Here is a 21,251-nt window from a genome sequence, read left to right on the forward strand (position 1 = left end):
CTCAAAAATGAATTTTTTCAAAATGGTTTTCAAGATATAGAAATGGGCTGTCAGATTTGTTTGTACCAATAAGTGTGAATCATATAGACCACAATTTAGAAAATTAAAAATTTTAACTTATTCTTAAAGATGCATTATCCAGTAAATTGGCCAACAGAACTGTTTTCGTGTAATTCAACACAGTACTTCGGCTTATGAGAAAGGGCCTTATTGTGTTTCTCTTGCCATTTTGTCTATGAATCTTTTAAAATAACACTAATTTTTAAAAAATCCTGAATATTCTGCATTCCATTCAACATGTACATAAATGTGTTAAAATAATTTTCATTAAGATGCAAATATCATTACAGTGATAATTCTCTGTAGTTGCCACTGTTGACAGAACTGTGTCAGAACACAAGAGTACAATTTTGTCATAGTTTGTCACCAATTTATTTAAAATAAATAAAAATATTATCTTTTACAAAAACAATAATTACTTTATTAACGAATTTTTAAGTAATACTAATTAACAATTTTAAAATAAACCTTGAATTTTCTGCATCCTGTTAATATTTATATAATATGTTAAAATAATATTCATTAATGACTTCTGAATTTAGGATTTATTTTGAACATTTGTGAAATACATTTTGTTAATTTTTTATTATTTATATGAGTATTTTGTGTATTCAGTATCTTCACTCATTTATCTTAATTTTATTTCAAATTGCCTGTATTTTTAAATAATAATTGTTATTATGTTATTTTTTACCTTGAAATAATTCACCATAGAAGCTTACAGAGAAGCTTGTTTGTGAGAATGTGGAAATAGAATTTTGTAGCATATAAAAAGTGCCATGCCTGGCTGGAATTCCAATCTGGGAAAACCAACCCCCAGATAAAAGGCTGAGATGCTATTTTATAATTAATTGTGAATTTTGAGATGCTGCTCTGATTAAGACTTTATCAAACAGTTTTCCTTGATAAATCCAAGCAAATATTGTGAGACTTTTTTTTTATCTTTGGAGTTGTATATCTACCTATCAATGTATCTACTCTGAATGTGACCTATATTATGTATTATTATGTACAGGCCAGAATAAAATATTTATTTAATTTAATAATAGTAGTAATTACATATTAAGGATAAGCATCCTACTATATTTTCACACTATTTATTTCAGTTTCCAGCCAAATAAAGAATAGCTTCTGAGGTTTCAGTTAATGAAACAATAATCTTAGCAATGATGATCCAGAAATTAAAACTAATTTTATAGCTGTTTTCATTTTCTTTTAGTATCTCCAGTTTGGCATACTAAATAATTATTTTAGTTTTTTTTTCAGTAGTTTTGTTATTTTTTTTATCTACATTAAAGTTATTTTATTAATGTAGTGAAAAAAGTGAAAAAAAAAGAATGTTTATATTGAAGAAGATGTCATTTTTTATTAAGAAGTGGGTTCTTGTTTTGGAAACTTTATATATATCAATTTTCTCAGAATTAAATTTTCTATAAATTTTGAAAGTTGTTGAAAAGATTTTTTTTTATTGACAATTTAATTAAGTTAATTTGTGCCAAACTGAAAAAAGTGTTTCTGACTACAATTTTTGAGCTTATCATTATCTCAGAAACTGTTAAAAAGAACAGTTCTGAAATTCTAATTTTTCCTATTTTGTCAATTTGAATGTCATAAAAACCACTAAATTTTCCCCATGATTTGTTTATTCTAACAATTTAGTGTAGTATTATTTTAACTTTAATAAAAAAAATTTGTCCAAAACTTTTCTCTAATTGCATCTTTAAAGCAAACCATTTTGAACACATACACGTTTATGTAAAATTTTGTTTTAAATGTTTCCCAGAGGTAGGAATGACGTTAATTATACTGCACATTATAATATATTGTGTTTAAATTTTTTAATGTAATTTGGTGAAATCATCATAAAATGACATCTACAAACATTTTCTAATTAATTCATGTCAAACAAAAGCATTTGAATAAGTGCATGCACAATATGTGCAGTATACTTACGTACCAGGTTTAGTGCTACTGTCGTCACAGTCATATGAACAGCTTTAGTATGAACAACGTGCTTATTCAGTGTTAGTGGGAATGAGTATTTTTCAGTATGGATAGTTAACATGGTGTCAGTTTTCATGAGGATAGGACTAAAAATAAAAAATAAATAAATAAACTGCAGAAGCATTCATTTGCCAGTAAGGGCTATTTGAAAATAATTTTTTGGTGGAGCTGGGTTGACCACAGGCTCTGCAGGTCCTGTGGTCAACCAATTTATCAGTATTGTGTGTAGTCACTTCCCAAAAGGGCTTATGGTGATTTTTATATGAGGTACAAAGTTTTAAAATTAATTGATATTCCAACTAACTGTGAAATTCTGACAGTAGTACACTTTTTGACTTTCAAAAAATAATACCAGCTGAAATTTAAGACAACTACTTGTTTAAGGTGTTAATGCAATGGGTGAAAAAAATGTACAAAGATGGTGCAAAGTTGTATTAACACAGTGGAACAAATATGAATAATGAAAGCATTCATGGTAATCCTCAATTACCACTAACAACTTGAAGAACCACATTTGTAAACAAGAATGCTTGGAAACCATTCCAAAAAATTTCTAAATCCACAATAAGCTGATTATAATCCAGCCATCTTTAGAAACCAAATATTAATAATAAAATAATTAAATGAGATAAAAGTTAGGAAGAAATTGTCTAGAACGATTCTTCATAATTATTGTTTATTTAGTTATTACTATTCTAATTTTTTGTGTTTAGGTTTTTCTACTTTCTAATTTTTTAATTATCTACTGATGTTCATTTAACAATCAAAATCCATTTATTGATCTGTAAAATCATCTACAAATGTATAGAGTGCAATATTTGTGAGTGTTAAGTACAGATCTGTAAATCTATTTGCACATAATTTGTTGATTGTGATCTTTTGAGATCAGAATCCTGTCAATTGACTTTACATCACAGTAAACAATTACTACATAAGCTGCTATAGAATTCTCTGAAAATCACACTGCTCCATCCAACTGTGATGGGGCAGCTGAGGTCATATTGTCAGAACTTGTGTTGCTGCCAGAAAGCAGTACAACACAAACACATGTCATTTGACAGGATAATTTGGTTACTGTTTTCATTCATGCTTCATACAATGAAGCATTACCACATTTCATGTGGTAATAAATGTGATAAATACAGATTAGCAAGTAGATGATGAATTGAATGAGCTTTCAAATACAGTAAATTAAATGAATTAATAGTAAAGGAGAATTGTGAAAGTGTTTGAGTAGTTTGTGGCTACTATAACAAATATTTTAATGTAGACAGTGATTTGTAGGCTAAGGTATGAACGTTTAGTAAAAACATTTTTTATTATAATACTTTCATAAAAGAATTGTTTAAATTGGGTGATGTTTACTTTCAAATAGCCGAAACATTAATTAGAAAATACTTAAAAATCACTAATGAATCATTATTTATTAATAATCATAAACTTATGAATTTTCAGGGATCTTTTCGTTGTGGATCATGTCGTGCTGGTTATATAGGCAATCAAACAACCGGTTGTCGAAATCAACCAGGTCTCTGTCCAGATGGGACACAGTGTGATGTCAATGCTGAGTGCATTAGATCAGGTCATCGTAGTTACAAATGCAAGGTTTGTTGGTTCAGATTTTTTATAATTATTTTTAATAGCAGATATGCAAAATTGAATTTAGAATAAAGCTACAGCACTAACCTTTTAATTTTATTATTATCGATACTTAACTCTAATTTATACAAAAAAATGATTTGTTAATACAAACATACCATATATTATTATACATATTATTATTATTATAGACAGTAAAGTAAATATATTAAAAAGTACAATATTTTATAAATCTGTATCACTGAAATTTACAAAGACTTCCTGAAAAGTCTAATATTTTTTTCTTTTTCTTCCTTTCAGTAATCACATTCATATGTGCCTATTCCAGTCCAATACTACTAATGGACACGGTTCATGGAAAAACAACTGTGGATAGTGGATAAAAAAAATACCATTTGAACATTTAAAAACATTTTCATATAGTAGAGAATAATTAATAATATTACTAAGAGTAATTGGTAATCTCCGTAAAATATAACAAAGCCTTTACCAATTTACCTCAAATTAATTATTAATTGATAATGAGTTTCTAACAAAAAAATATTTTATTTTATAACCATTGTATACTTCTAAAAATAAATTTCTACTTTTGCACTACATTTCTGTTATCAGTTTTCCTTTATTTTATTATTATTATTGTTACATTATTTATTGCAGTTTATTTAAAGATATATTGTAGTTTTAAGATTATAAACAATAAAATCAAAACTGTAGTTTTTGGGAAAATATTAAACCAGAATTAATTTATAATTCCAGTCCTATGGTTTTTATTTGGCTTCATAACAAATGAATTAATTTTGCTATGTATTCTACAATTTCACATAAATTAAAATTTTTTACTATTTCTTCTAAAACATGGTTACTCGTTTTCTTGTTAAAATAACCTTCATACTAACTGCTTTGAATGAACAAAGGGATAAATTCATATGGTAAGTCATCTTTGTATTCTTCTATTGCTTGTAATAAAATTAAAAAATATTATTAGTAAAAACAAATGTAAATAAAATAAATATTTTTCTAAACATTTGTAAATTTGCTTGTAGATTATTTATCAATTTATAATTTTGGATGTTTATTCATCTTCTTCTATGGTGTGGAATTATTAGTAATGCTGTTCTTAATGCCATTCATCTTAAGTAGTTAGAATCTTTTTAAAAATTAACTGATTGAAAATGTAGTGTGTCTGTTAAATAGTAGTGGAATTTCAAACAGGCATAGTTTTAGAATAAAGCATGAGAGACATGATGTAAATGTCAAAATGATGAGAAACTATACAATTTTTCAATACTTAAACAAGTTCTAATACCAGCAAATATATGTTGTGTTATAAGTATGATAGTCACATGAAGCTCAATATTACCTTGACTAGAGCATAGAGAAAGGTTTGATGCGTTCTTTGAGTCAGCTAAGTTTGAGTCAGTTATGTAAGGGCTATTTTTCAAGTAAGGTCTGAGTGGCTGTAGATATGTAAATTTTACGTGGCTGTTGAAACACACGTGCGCCCTGGCTCCTGGCATCCCTTGCACAAATGCAGACGCCATTTGCAGTCATAGCATCACTGTGTACTGTTTATATTGTGAAGTTGAAATGTTTCAAATAATTGAGCAGCCCACCAATTGTGAAATACGGTCTGTGATTAGATTCTTGACTGCAAGGCACATGTCAGCAGCAGACATTCATCACCAGATACGTGAGGTTATGGGTCTAATTCAACGAGTGACAGCAAAGTGCGTAAATGGTAAGACTATTCAAGGATGAGCAGGACAATGTCCATGATGAACCACAATCAGACTGACCTTCTGTAATCACAGACAATTTGGTGTGCAAAGTTGATGCTAAAATTCATGAAAACTGACAATACACGATATCCACTTTTTTGTTGATATTCCCACAAGTTTTAAGGTCAGTGCTATACAAAATTGTCTCTGAAATTTTTTAGTTCAAAAAATTGTGCTCGTAATGGGTTTCCAGGCTGATTTCTGAAGAACACCAAAAAAGGAGAATAGTTAGTGCTTTAACATTTTTGAGCCGATACAGTGAGGAAGGAGATGAACCTTTGGACCCACATTATTACAGGGGACAAAACAAGGGTTTCACAAACACTCCAGTGTCAAAGTGGCAGTCAGTGGAATGGTGACACACAACATATCGAAAGTGTAAGCCAAACAGACAATGTCAACATGCAAGATTATGGCAATTGTGTTTTGGGATAGACATGGTGTCCTGTTAGTCAATTTTGTGTGCAAAGGGACAACAATAAACTCAGCTGCATATTGCAAGACCTTGATGAAGCTTTGGCATCCCATACAGAGTAAGCATTGTGGCCTACTGTCATCTGGAATTTTGTTCCTGGATGACAATGCACGACCTCATTCTGTTGTTAATGCCAATTATCCAGTTAGAATCTTTTTAAGTATGTAACTGATTAATAATAATCTTGTGTGGAAATGTGTATTCAATGCCACAAAAAAATAAAATTGACTGATAAGACAAACAACTCACAAGAAATAGTCAGCTGAAACAGTTACATCCAGGATGACTATGAGACCATTGTAGCTGTGGGAATAAGTTTTTTGTGTAGCCCCAAAAAATCATTGTTTAAGTATTAAATCAAATTATTGATTAATTAAATTATTATTATTTAAGTATTATTATTTCAGTTTTTTAAGTATTATTATTATGAATCAAATTATTATTATTTAAGTATTAAATCAAATTTAAGCATTTGCAGAAAAACTATTCGCAATGTTTTAAAAATCATCTATTCTTTACTGGAAATAAAATTTATCTACACTACAACATAAATAATTTTAATTTGCTTTAGAATTGTGCATAGATTAGAACATGGTGGGGCGCTTTTAAACAACTTATTTTCATTGATGGAGATATCTTTCATAATTCTAGGTGTATACCTACCTCAATATAATATTCAAATATGGGGAACTGAATTATAAGAACCATTATGGAATATCAATATGATACAAAAGTTAGTGTACTGTACAATTGGATGAGGTAGAATTTTTGGTCCCTATTGTTTTACTGAAATAACTATAAAAAGAAACAACTTCCTGAATTTGTTTGAAGGGTACTGTGCTCAATATAATGGAGAACTCGCATTCTTCAATTAGACTGAGCTTCTCTATATTTTACCGCATTTGTGCTGATTACCTAACTGAAAAAATTCTCAGCGATGAATCGGATGAGAACATTGGATAGTCTAGTTTATGGCCTCTGCATCTTATCACTATTGATTTTTATTTGTAGAGTTATGTACAGACACAAATGTTCTTTTTTCAAATAATAAATTAGAACAATTTAAAAAAAAAGGATCACTGAAGCTGTTTTGTCTACCACTACACTGGATGTTCTCTGTTATGTATGGCAAGTGGTTGAATAACATTTAATGTGATGCCTACATGGCAACTAAATAAACGAGTCCATTTCAAAATCTACTGAACAGTTCTTGGAGAGCTTTTCTACTTTTTGATATATATTTCATGACTGTCATGCTTTGTTCCAAAACTACGATCGTATGAAACCCCACTATTATTTTATGGACACACTATATATTTAATCTATGTGTTTTTTGTTTATATAGAATATAGTTTTTATCAAATTTTGCTTGTTAATAAATTTCATATCATTTCAAGTGCATTGAGATCTTGGTTTTTATGTGCTTACAGTAGAATATGCATGTTGTGGTTAATATCTATGTATTTATTTCATTTTCTATAAGATGATTTTTGCAAAATCTGATTCTGTTGTATGTAGTGCTTATATGTAATCTTTGTGTCTCAGTAAATGTGCATCTGGTCCATGCTATAAAGTATTTAGTGCAATTATGGTATTTTAATTTTTTAATTCCTGAATTGTGTTTTTCTACATATGTTTTGTAGTATTCCGCATGATAAATTTTATTTGTTGTTTAGAAAATGGCAAAGTATTAGCAATAATTTCCTGAAAGTATTAGAAATATCGTTGTTCGTTGATATATGTTAATTATGCATTTTATGTCACTAAGTGTATGTTTGATTTTTTAATATTTTAAATGGTCTGTTTTTGGAAAGGCCGTTTGGCTGTGAGTCAGCAAGCTCGTGTTTCGATGGCAGGCCAATGTATTAAATGTGTTTAGACATAGAAGTACCTCGAGGTGTTTCAGGATGAGAAGGTGCAATTCAAGAAGCACCTTCAATACATCGTGAAGAAGGCCTGTAGTGCCTTCTTCAGAATTCAATGTGTGATCAATCCTGATTAGGGTCTTAATTTTAAGACCATGAACATCCTATTCAAATGCAAGTGCAAGACTATTATGCTATATGCAACGCCTGTTTGGGTGGGGAAGCTAAAATTTCAAAGTTACCGGAATATTTTATTGAGGACCCAACAACTTATATTGCTGATGGTAATATGTGGTTACCGAACTATTTCATAAGAGGTGATCTTGGTGATTGCAAGAGTGAAACCAATCAATAATATTGTATTCTTGCGGTAGAAAGGCAGGAACATTATACTGCTAGGAAGTTGGGTAAATTGACTTCCAAAAAGATCTGGGAAATCGAGCAGCATGGATTTGATTTATGGTAAGCTAAATGGGATTAGACAAAGATGGGCGGTATATACATGATCTCTTCTCAGATATTAGGTGCTTACAGTATACTTCCTGGATTTCCTTAAATAAGTATATTACACAGTTTCTTTCAGGAAATAGTGCTTTTCAGGGCAAGCATGCAGATTCAACCTGGTTGATATGGGTTTATGCCTGCAGTGTGGGATGTTAGGTGACACTTTTCACGTGCAATAAGAAGCGTAATGAGATCATTTGTTGATTGGAGATTCTTGGGTCAGTGCTGAATTTGCAACAGAACTGGGTAACCAGGCCAAATGGTATATAGTTGAGAAATTCATGGTTTATCTAGCAAAAAAAGGATTGTGGAGGGGGTTTAGTCTCTGCTGGGCTTCCTTTGTTCCCTTTGTCTCTTTTGTTTTTATTGTTCTTGTTTCTTTGTTTTTGTTAATTCTTTACTAGTTATGTTGGTTATGGTTTATGTTTTAGTTTTAGTTCAAGTAGTGTGTCGGACTCATTTTTACCTCCTCTGGTAGGTGTAGGTGATTTCAGTTCCTTCATTCAACGATTGTGGATTCAGTCTTCTTTAAGACTAACTGAGATGTGTTTTGTTTCTACATGTTTACATTTGTTAGAATGTCACTTGCGACATTTGCATTGGTGGCATCCTGGTCGAGGCAAGACTGCAATATGTCTACCACTGAGATTTTTGAAGATGACCTCCAGTAAAGCCCATCAAGGTTAGGTATGGAGGGGGTGGTGTGGCGACTGAAAATGTCACATGGTGGGTGTCTTCTCTTTTGGGGTCAGGATGTGTTTGGGTGCATATACATTTATCTGTTTCAAATGATTTACTGTGTTGATTTATTTAGTGTAATTGTTAGTTGATAAAAGATGTGTGTATTACAGCAAGAACTTTGTTAAAAGAGTTGCATGTTAGTGCGGCATAATATCTAAAAATATCTAAAAGCTTAAAAATTGATGATTTGTATGTAGAAATATTTTATGTTACGATTTGATAAAATAGTAAAAGGAATTGAAGAAATGAAAAAAACATATTTCAAACTGGCACATTATGTAAAGTTTTTTAATTTTATTTAAATCACTAATAAAGATTATCAGCTAATTTTTTTATTAAATATGCATGTTTTGAATAAAATATTTTTTGAATATATTTTAATTATTACTTATTTTTTTCTATATGTGTTGATTTACAATTTTATTTTAACAGCATGTAATTTAATTAGCTAATCATAAGGAAAACTGTCTTCCAATGTAAGTTCATTTTAGAAAACTGTCAGTACAAACAAGTTAATTAATTCTGTGAATTTTTGTGGTGTTTTTCTGTCAGGCTAGCAAAGATAAAATTTTAAATACAGATTTTCAAGTTAGTAACAAATGCATGAATAACGATTTCAATATTCTATTTTGACTTTAACTGTACTTTATATGTAAGTAATTTTAAAATCAATATAGACATAAATAAGCTTACCATACTTTTTTGGGTCCAAGGCAGGAACTATTTTTGAAATTACTTGAAAGTCTGAACAGTTTACTGAAACATTAAACTTTATTTATTCAGTTGTATTTTTCACTAGATATGACTTTTTTCAGAAATAGTTTGTTATTTTAATTACATCATAAAATTCACAAGAAAGTTCTGAACTAATTTTAAAGATTTAGCTGATGTTTAATAGATACTGAAAGTCTACCCCTTTCTGCAGACCAAATATTCCCCGTAATTGAAAATACTCTCTCAACTTGAGCAGATGTCCCAGGCAAACACATCACAAACTCAACCACTTTAGAAAAATTGCAACATGAAATATCAGTCTCTTGAAACACCTTAAAAATTGCTTTCCACTTCTCTTCAATATTATCTGGTAATTTTTCAGAACTTGAACCACAACCCACCCTTTGGTTTTGAATTACCTGCTTCAACAATGAACATTCATCACTTTGTCCCTGTTGTGTTGCCAAATGACTAAGTAAAAAAATGTAGTGAGACTGGTAGCCACATCTCTGTCAAAATCGACATCAGCGCTTGCTCCATGGTTGGCTGAGAGATGCACGGTCGTAAGAGAATGTTTGAAAACACGATGTCGAACATATAGGTCTAAAATTTAAAAAAAATCCTTGCCAGTCATAAAGTTCTCAAATCCTGGACATTTTTGCAACCCTGGATTACTCTGTACAGCACTAAAAAGCCAGGTCTCTCCAGGCTAATCCCGAACATATGGTAAGCCTAGACATAAGTGAATCTGATGTCTTAAATCTTTACTGATTCCAAAAGTAATAGAGAATTGAATACAGTAAATATGAAGTAAAGTTCACATTAATATACAGGTGAATAGCAAGGGAATCTATTTCCCAGGATATGATTCTACAGCCCGAAATAAGAAAAAAGTTCATATAAACACAGATCAGAAAACGATTTGTTGGCAAGTTTCAGCTCATGAAACATTTACCTCTCTTTTCTGCTCCATCTTTGAAATTAAACCATACTAAAATTCTTGGGGTATAAATAGAGGCGTAAATTTGGTGGTTTCTTATGATTTTTTATCTAAAAAATTGAATAAAAGTGGTCCCGGACCTCTATCTCACTTAGGTTTTAATAAAAACAGGGTAAAACATGAAAAGGTTTTGTCAGAAAATACACTTCTTCAGGTTTGGAACAAAATAGCTTTGTTAATTTACAAATAAATAAATAAAAATTTCTATTTAAGTTTCTAGAGAATTTAATTCTGAGAAAATTGGTTTAAATAATGTCTATTAAAATTAAACTCAAATTTGAGAAGTTCAAGTTTAATTAGAAACAAAACACCCAAACTAGATTATTAAAGCGATACAATCTGAAACGGAATAAATTTCATCAATGTTTGAACAACATAATTAAATGAAAACAAATAGAAAACTTATGAATAACAGAAAAATATTAATAAAAAATAGATTTCAAACAATAAAAATCATATACGTTTCATTCTTTTTCTAAAAATTATTAATTACTAAAATTGTTACTTGATAAAGCTGCAATCATTTCTTTAAAGCAGTTGCTCAGTATGACCACAATTCTTTTCAATGCATAGTTCAGCTCTGTGAATCCATGCTAACAATGCACGTTTAATAACATCATTATTATTCCTAATAGTAGCTCCAGCTTCTATATTATATGATGTCCCAATTCTTCTTGTGTGCAAGTACCAGCAGAATAGACCAACAACTTCATCCAACCTGAAAGGAAAAAGATTGGTAGCATGAGATCAGAAGATCAAGGTGGTCATTTTACTGCTCGGTTTTAACCAATCCATTGCTTACTAATGTTTTCTTTAAATAATTCATCACATCAGGACAGTAGTAAGCAGTATGTAATCACTGAAAAACACATCTGCACTTTATCTGCAAGTGGAGTATTTTCCAAGAGTTCCATCAGATTTGTTTGCAAAAAATGCAAATACTGCTCTTCATTAAGCCTTGGAAAAAAGAAAAAAAGGCCTACAACCACACCACAAATTAAATGAAAAAGTATCTTGGAAATAACTTGTAGCAACTCATGGGGATTTTCTTCTGCCCAAGTGTGAGTGTTTTGATAATTTACAAGCCATTTCTTGTAAAACAGTAATTAGAATATTACTTAGGTAATTAGGATGATCACATTTTTTAATTAACCATCAATAGAATTTCATCTCTTTATCAAAATCAGGTGGAAATAACTCTTCCACATGTGTTATATGAAATGAATGTAATTGTTTGTCCCATAATGTTTGCATACATTTGATTGTAAAACATGAAACTGGTGTGACATAATTTTGAAGGGCATTGAAAAACAAAAAAGAAATTGATGTAAAACACCTCAGGGTATGACAGCCCTAATCAAAATTATGTCCATTTAATATTTTTCACATTTAAAAGAAACATTTTTCATATTTATATTTTTCAAAAGGGACCTACAGTGTATCCTACATAGGGATTTCATACAAAACAACAGATTGTTCTGAGGTAGGAGCATTGGCTGAATCTCATTTTTTTATGTTTAATAGTTGAAAAGTCAATTAAGGGTACCCACATCTTATATGAAAATTATTAACACAAAATTATAATAATTTTTCCAAGTGAGTTTATCTTTGATATAAATTTATTGTTTATAAAAAGTAGTTTAGAGTGACTCACTTTGTAAATACATGGATATACTTCCACACAGTCTTTTTGGAGTTTTGTTTAGTTCCTATTTCAGCAATTTTTAGAGATAATCCTCTTAACTGTGACCCGTTTTTAAATGGTTAGGAAACGCATTTAAAGATGGGTTTAATTTAAATAGGTTTAAATATTTATTTTTCTATATCAGTAAAATGTATTTTATTGATATAATTCTGTTTTAAATTTTTATATTTAGTATGTATTATAAATTTAAAAAAATATTCTTAAAATTCTTTTGTTATTTATAAGATATTTACCATCAGTAAATGCTTACATAATATTTTTGTAAGCAAAAATATTGCTTACAAAAAAAAACCCCACCCGCCTTCCTCTTTAGACCACTCATTTAATAGACCACTCAACTGTTCAGCTATAAGAATGTACAGTATAAGCCAAAAAAGTGAATATATTACATTAATTTAATAAAAAAATAAACATTTTATGTCTATTTTACAGTATGATATTTTTACTATTTTTTAACTTTTTACTAATTTTGAAATTTGCGAAAAATCCTAATGAGATGAAAAAAAATGAAGGTTATGTTTGAATGCTAAAAAATACATAGGAATCAATTACCAAAATTTAAAAAAATTACACAACCTAGCCGTCTATCAATTTGTTTGGCTAGATAATCAAATTGTACACTTGAGATTCCAAGACAAAACAACCATAAAACTGCAGCTTGATTGTGAAGCAAACAATTTTTATTAAACTTTTTTTGTTATTTGACTTTGTAAGAGAGCTTGAGTGTCACTGATGAAGAGTTGAATATGGCTTCAACCTGTATAATTTTATCTTTTTATAATTTAGTATGATATCACTGGAAATTTTTTAACTGCAATGGAAGATTCCCGGTTGTGCATTAAACATTTATCTCTTTGCATTAAATACAATAGAATCTGTATAATTACTAACTAAAATATTATTTTAATTATCAAATGTATGATGTATTACTTGCAGAGGAACTTGCAGTCAAAATTATTAAAAATTGTAAATTTTATATACGTTAATTTTTCATGTGAAATTTTAATAAAATGATCTATTAACTAGTAAATTACAAAAAGATAATAATAATAAAAAAAGTTATCAAGTACCCCTATGGCAAACATCATGGATGAAAAAGTTCTTTTTCTATAAAAAACATTGAAAAGTGGAAAAGCAGTTGGGCCAGATGAAATTCCATGTGAACTCTTAAAACAAATAGATGAAGAGTAGCTCGACGTTGTTGTAGACCTTTTTAATGATATGTACAGAACTGGAATAATACCAAAGCAATGGATAAAATTGACTTTTATAGTATTACCAAAGAAATCAAATGCGAGAGAATGCATTGATTACCCAACTATTAGCTTGATGAGTTATATACCAAAAGCATTCTTGAGAGTCATCAACAGAAGAATATACAATAAACTGGAAGAAGATATTAGTAACACCTAGTTTAATTTTGGAAAAGTTTTGGTACAAGAGAAGTACTATTTAGTTATAATGTATTAGTTCAGAGGTGCCTAGATATGAACCAGGATATGCACATTTGTTTCATAGTTTACGAGAAGGCTTTCGATAAAGTTCGCCACGATACTCTAATAAGCATACTTAGACAGCAGAATATCGACTCATGAGATATACAGATTATTGAATCGTTATACTGGTATCAAACAGCTACTATCAAGTAGATAATGACATTGCAGAGGAAATACAAATACAATGGGGAGTAAGGCAAGGATGCATTTTGTCCCCCGTGCTATTTAATCTGTATTCTGAAGCAATATTCAAGGAGGCTCTAGATGAAGCTGAAGTTATAGTCAATGGATGGCCAATTAATAATTTGAGGTATGCGGATGACACTGTCATTATAACGAAGATTTAGAGTGATCTACAGAGAGTAGTTCAAAAGATTAAAGATGTTTGTATACTGCACAGCCTTAGAATGAACCTCAAGAAGACAAAGTACGTGGTGATAACTTAGATTACAAATGGTGGGCCCAGAGTTATACATCGACAATGCGATAACTGAAAGTACAACTAAGTACAAATACCTTGGTACTTGGATAACCAACAACATGGACCAGCAATGGAAATTAAAACTTGGCTAGAAGTGCATTTCTCAAAATGCATACTTTCTTATGTGATCGGCAGGTCAGTTTATATCTGCAGGCTAGAATGGTAAAATGTTATGTGTTTCCTGTGCTGCTATATGGAATTGAGGCATGGACATTAAAAAAAATACACATGGAAAAGCTGGTGGCCTTTGAAATGTGGTGCTATAGACTCATGCTAAGAATATCTTGGAAGGATAAGGTGTCAAACATCAAGGTATTAGAGAGTATGAATAAACAACTCAAGATTATGTCCACAGTAAAAGCAAGTTAATTACAGTATCTAGGTTACATAACAAGGGGAGAGAAAATCGGGTTGATCATGCAGGGGAAGATAATGGACAGGCATAACGTTGAGAGGTGCAGAATTTCATAGTTGCGCAATCTGAGGGAATGGTTCAGCGCAATGTCCACTGAACTGTTCCGAGCTTCCTACTCAAAGGTCAAAGTAGTGATGATGATACCTCCTGAAAGGAGATGCCACTTGAAGAAGAAGCCTATGAAAATTAAAAGAAACCTGATGTGGACACCACATAACTTCCTTGTACGTCTAAATTACATGTAAACATTTTTAAAAAAATGAAAAGTACATGAAATTATACTTCATTAATAACTTCTGATATTTTTTCATTTAAAAAATATTTTTTTTATTGTTATTATTGAATTATTATTTATTGTAAAACTTTTTTACAATCAGAGGTTAATAATTATTAACAAATCAATATATTTAAATTTAAAAAAACGTTAAATAAAAATGGAAATGAAGTCAGATTTGAACTGATGTGCCTTCCACTGGTAAGATCAAAATATTTCATTAATTAAAATTTTATTTGGCTATAACTCTGGAACCACTGAAAATAAGTACTACTTATGATAAATCATTGAAAAGCACTCAATGAGGGCTTATTACTGCAATTAAGAAAAAATTCAAAATCCAAATTTTTGGGAATTTTGGGCTTTTCTGGACACCTTTTATTCAGTCGATTGCAATCAAAAAAGAAGATGCACACCTACATATTACAACAGTCCTAAATCTAAATTTTCAACATCTTATGCCTAATTGTTTTTGAGTTATGTGAGAGATACATACATATGTAGTATGTATGTATATTACATATAGTACGTATATACGTATGTACATACTAAATAATGAAACATACTTAGTTACTATGGTATCAAAACAGCTGATAACAATTAGAATTCAAGTAATACTCGTACTCTATAAACCATATCAGGCAGATAATATTTCATCTTTGTCACCATTAGATTACTTTCTACAGGGCCACTTAAAAAGTATTGTTTATCATAATAAGCCCCAAGATATTGATGATTTACAAAATAGAATTTATCAGTACAAAATATCACAGGGAATCATTGAATAATGCATTATCATCATTTTACAACTGACTGGCACACTGTCAGCAAAAGAAGGAATACATTTCAAACATTTATTAAAATAAAATATAAATAAATAAGCAAATGTTATGCTTAATAAATATTTTTTTCAAAATAAATTTATTCTATAATACCCACTTAACTAATTTTTTATTATTCTATTTATTTGCGATAACAGTTCCTTAAATTATAAACATATTTTTTCAAAATCTAAAATTTATCTTGCCATCATTTTGGGTACAGACATCATACTAACTTTTTATTTACACCATTTTTCTTGTCTTAAAGAGACATTTAAAGTGATATATTACACAAAGGTTGTCAAAATATTTGATTTACCCCTGGAGTTGTCCCCCAAGAAGGGGTTGAAGTTCTATCTCTTGTCCAAAGGTAAAGTAGTTGACTGATACCTTATTCTAAAGGTTACAGTATTTTATCTGGAATTGTTTTAAAGTTAAGGGGCTTCCATAATTTTCACTCACTGTATATTTGTGCCAACTCTGATCAAGGATCTTGTTAATTTCCCTTTATCCATCTGGGCCAGTGTTCTGGGATAGTTACTTCATTTTTTGTTTGTCCATATACTAGCATACTTTCGCATACTTTCCTATGTGCCCTATATAATGTATTGTTATGAACCAATCAGGCTTAAGGATCTATAATTTATTTACAGTTTTGTTACTATTATTACCCAAAGTAATGAATTAAGTTCCTACTCTTCAAAAATTTGTAACTCTTGTGAATTTTTTTCATTTTGACTCACATGAAACTGAAAAATATATTTTTCTAAATTGTAATCCATGTATTATTAAACAGAAAAATATGGCAATTGTAAAGATGTGAAAAGATATGTTGACATTCATGCTGACTGAATGGAAGTATTACATAACTGTATTTTATATATTTTTGCCCACAATCAGTGATGAAAATGATTTAAAACTATCAAGATTTTTAAATTCATTTCATGACTTTTTCGGTCACTATTACAGTCATGTTAGTGACTGTGATGCAGTTCTAATCCTGACATCAGCTGTTGTTATTGTCAATAGTTTTTTTTGAATAAGGCAAATATGATCATAAAATGTGTGATTTGGACCTGTGCCTGTTCTCTTAGCATATTGTTCTATGCATGTATATTTCTTAAACTTCAAAAATTTAAGATGTGATTGTTTTGTCTGTGTGAAGAATAACAAGGTTATTATACAGGTAGATTTGTGACTCAATCTTTGAGACATTTGGTGAATGTTACTACTATGTTGTTATGTAGGGATTATAAGTGTTCATTGGATCTTCATTTGAAGCTGCATTCTGTTTGACCAATGTATATAGAAGAGATTTACTCCAGCCATAATGTTCATTCATTAAACAGGATGTAACTCCAAACAAAAGCAAGCTCTACAGTTCAAACAGACTCGGTGAGCACTTTAAAAGCCCTCTATAGCAATATGGAGTGAATATTTGCTGCCTATCTCATAGAAACATATTATTAATATTAATAATAGCCTTGATGTTCTTTACAAAAAAAAAGCACCTACAACTTAATATACATTAATTAGAAAATATACTAACACAGAAAGATGATAAAGTAAACAAACAGACAATTAAAATCCAATAAATTTTTGTCTACATTTTAATACATAATATCTCTGACCAAAAAAAACTGCCAGCAGTATCAGCTGTTGCTAGGGTGAAAACAGTAGCACTATTCTCTGAAACTAGCATTAGAAGAACAACTGAAAGCTTTACAAAATGAATTTTAAAAACAATGCATTAATTAGGTTTGGTTCATATTTTAAAAATTATATTTTTTTTAGAAATACTATTTTGTTTACTAATTTTTTTTTACATCATGTACATTTGAAAAGTTAATTTTATTTACATTTTGTGTGTGCGTGTGAAAGAGAGTTAAAACACATTTTATTCATAGATTTAGGACAAAAAAATAGGTATGTAAATAAAGCCTAAACAGATAAAACTCTACGTAGAATGATGTGTATATTATCTTCCCATATAATATAGTTGATAGTAATATGATAATATTTAAGAGTTAAAAATATTTGAAATTATTTATGAATACATCCACATAATATTCTATATTCACATAATGACAAAATATACATATTACGCAGAGTGCCTCATGAAGAAGCTGAAAGAACTTCTGGAATTTTTTACAAGTGAAAATAGAAAAAAGTACATATGATCAGGGTCTGGAAACACTTCATTTTCACATTATAGCTTGTGAAAAATTTTACCCTAATTTCTGCTCCTAGGTTGAAATGAAGCCACATTTAAATAATTAAAACTTAAATAAAGAGGTAAATTTGATGGTTTTTGACCTGAAAAATTGAATAAAACAAGTACAGAAAACTGATATCCAATAAAACATAATTTTTGTTTCCTAACACGCAATACATGATTTTTAATCTGTTTTTTGATGCAGAAAACAAATATGAACTCAGAATCTTTCTATCATCCACCATTTTTGAAATATTTTTAAATTTAATTAAAGGATTTTTTTCATTTTTCAATATGTAGTTAGCATTTTAAGCTCCTATATTTTATTTTGTTAGCTCATTTTTTATTGCTTAACTTTGTTAATATAATTTGTAAGCTATAAATAAACAATATAGACAAAAAATTAAATCATATCGTAGTCACATATTATGACATTATATCTAATACTGAAGAGTGAGCCTCTATGGACAAGATTAATCGTGTCTGTGCAGGTCAAAACATGTAGCTGAAAACACAGCTGTGTTGTTAGTAATAAGCACTGGATTTAGGAATGAATTAATTTTGTTCAGTCTTATTGCTGTCTTAAGTTTGTTAACAGTTCAGTGTCATAATGCCTCAAAATTGTGTAAGTGATGTGGATGCCTTTTGTTATGTATGTGGTGAATTTACCGCAAAGTCAGATAGAAAAAACATTACACCTTAAATTAAAAAAGCATATCATTTGTACTTTCAGTGTAAAATTGGTGATCAGGATAAGAAGTGGGGTCATCATATAGTATGCACTAATTGTTCTGTATATTTAAGAGGATGGCTGAAACGTACACGGAAGGCCATTTGATGTACCTATGGTTTGACGTGAACCAAAGGATCATGTAACCAATTTGTACTATTGTTTAACAAATGGGTTTGGAATTTCTAAAAAATTTAAATATACTGTAAAATATCTTTATTGCAATCTGCAATCAGACCTGTACATCACAGTAAAATTATTCCAGTTCCTGAGCCACCTGTGAATGTATGTTTCAAAAGCAATGATGAAAAATCAGGCAGTACTGAAGAAGACAACAATGATTTTGATTTTGAATTATCTTCCAATAAGCCACATATTATATCAAAAGGTGAATTAAATGACTTGGTTAGGGATTTAAATTTATAAAAAAATCAAGCTGTTAGGATCAAGACTGCAAGGTTGGAATTTACTTTAAAAAAATAAAGTAAAAATTTTGGGCTTTCAAAGCCAACAAAAAAACTTTCTTAGTACTTTATTGATGAAAATAATTTGTTTTTTTGCACAAATATTGATGAGCTTATGTTACACTTACAAGTTCATAAACCTGAGGATAGGCGCCTTTTCATAGATTTGTCCAAGTGTTGTTTAAATGTGATTCTACTACACAACAGTAACAAATATCCTTCAATACCATTCGCGTACGGTATTAACTTGAAATACATGTGATGAAAGACATTCTTGAAAAAATAAATAAAAATAAATTATTTTAAAACATAGCTGGAACATATGTGATGATTTGAAAGTTATAGCTATTTTGTTAGGCATGCAGTTATGCTGTAACTGCTGTAACATTCTGTAACTGGGACAGCTGAGCTAGGGATAAACATTATGTTACCAAAGAGTGGAAGAAACGAGACAACTTAACTCCAAATGGGAAAAATATTATTCATGAGCCCTTAGTTGAACCCAAAAAAATATTTTTACCCCCTCCCCATATCAAGCTAAGACTAATGAAAAATTTTGTAAAAGCATTGAAGAAGGATAGTCCCGGATTTTTGTACATCAGGTAGAAATTTCTGAATGTAAGTGAAGGAAAAATTAAAGAAGGAATATTTGTTGGTTTTCAAATAAGAAAGTTGGTCAAAGATGATTTATTTAACTTGATGCTAAATAATGTAGAAAGTGCAGCTTGGGCTTCATTTAGAGACTTTTGCAAAAATTTTCTCAGCAAACAAAAATCCAACAATTACCATGATATTGTTGATCAACTTCTTACTTCATACAGAGCTATGGGATATAATATGTATTTGAAAATACATTTCCTCCACTCACATCTGAATTTTTCCCTGGGAAGCCTCGGAGACGTAAGTAACATTTCCACCTAGACATTTCAGTGATGGAAAGCCACTATAAAGGGAAGTGGAATATAAATATGCTAGCCGATTACTGTTGGACATTAATTCGGGATGTGCCTGAGGCTATTTATAAAATAAAACCATCAGCAAAATCATTAATTTTACCTATATTTTCGCTTAATTTTTTTTGAAGTGTAATTTATTTAAAACTAAGGGTGATAGAAAAATTTTATTTACAGATCTGTAATGTGTGCAAAAAAGCAATTCATGAAATGGTATCTCACTTAGAGAAACATTAAATTTTTTTTTGTCCATCAGTGTAGTTATTGAGAAAATTATTGTAAAGCATAAAAAATTGGTTGCAAAACAATTGTTTAAATTTGATACAATAGATTTGTTAATTCAGTGATAAAAAATAAAATTTTGCTACAAAACTTGTAGATAATTAAATCATGAGAAAATCTGTGTAACATAAGCATGGAGAACCATTTAAGAAATATGATTTTTATTTTTAAAAAAATAGTCTAAAACATGGCAGAAAAATACTGTTTATAATTTTAAACCAAAACAAAAATAATTTTATTAACGGAAAACATCTAGAAACTACAATTATCTATGAAACCATAAAATTTATCCTTTAATTTAAGTTTCAAAAACTTCAGTCTGGCTTCATTTTACTTAGAGTGTAGAAATTTGGGAAAAAGATTTTGTAAAGCCACAATTTGAAAATGAAACGTTTTTGAATCCATGGTTTTATAAACTATATTTTCACTTGTGGATGTCCATTTCTTTATTATTTTTCCATTTCTTTGTGATACACTCTGTGTATAATGTTATGTAAAGTTTATTTAATTGTAAAAAGTTACCTATTTTAGTTGTAGAATCAATATTTAATGAAAACATGGTACATTTAAAAAATGTATGTAATAAACCTGTTTCTTGTTGAACATCACAGTTTTTATACAGAAACATAATTTTTTATCCATAAATGAATAATAAATAATTTTAAAAATTATATC

At 29.6% G+C, this 21,251-nt stretch overlaps 1 protein-coding gene across 1 annotated transcript in view; it reads left to right on the forward strand.

Annotated features, from left to right (window-relative positions):
• Tsp (Thrombospondin) overlaps window positions 1-21,251 on the forward strand; it is a 194,993-nt gene that overhangs the window by 122,043 nt on the left and 51,699 nt on the right. Inside the window, exon 12 of the mRNA XM_075359724.1 lies at window positions 3,520-3,669. Coding sequence (XP_075215839.1) covers window positions 3,520-3,669 — 150 coding nt within the window. The remainder of the gene's footprint in view (window positions 1-3,519; window positions 3,670-21,251) is intronic.

This window comes from Lycorma delicatula, chromosome 3, assembly GCF_047948215.1.
Source record: "Lycorma delicatula isolate Av1 chromosome 3, ASM4794821v1, whole genome shotgun sequence".
NCBI lineage: Eukaryota > Metazoa > Arthropoda > Insecta > Hemiptera > Fulgoridae > Lycorma > Lycorma delicatula.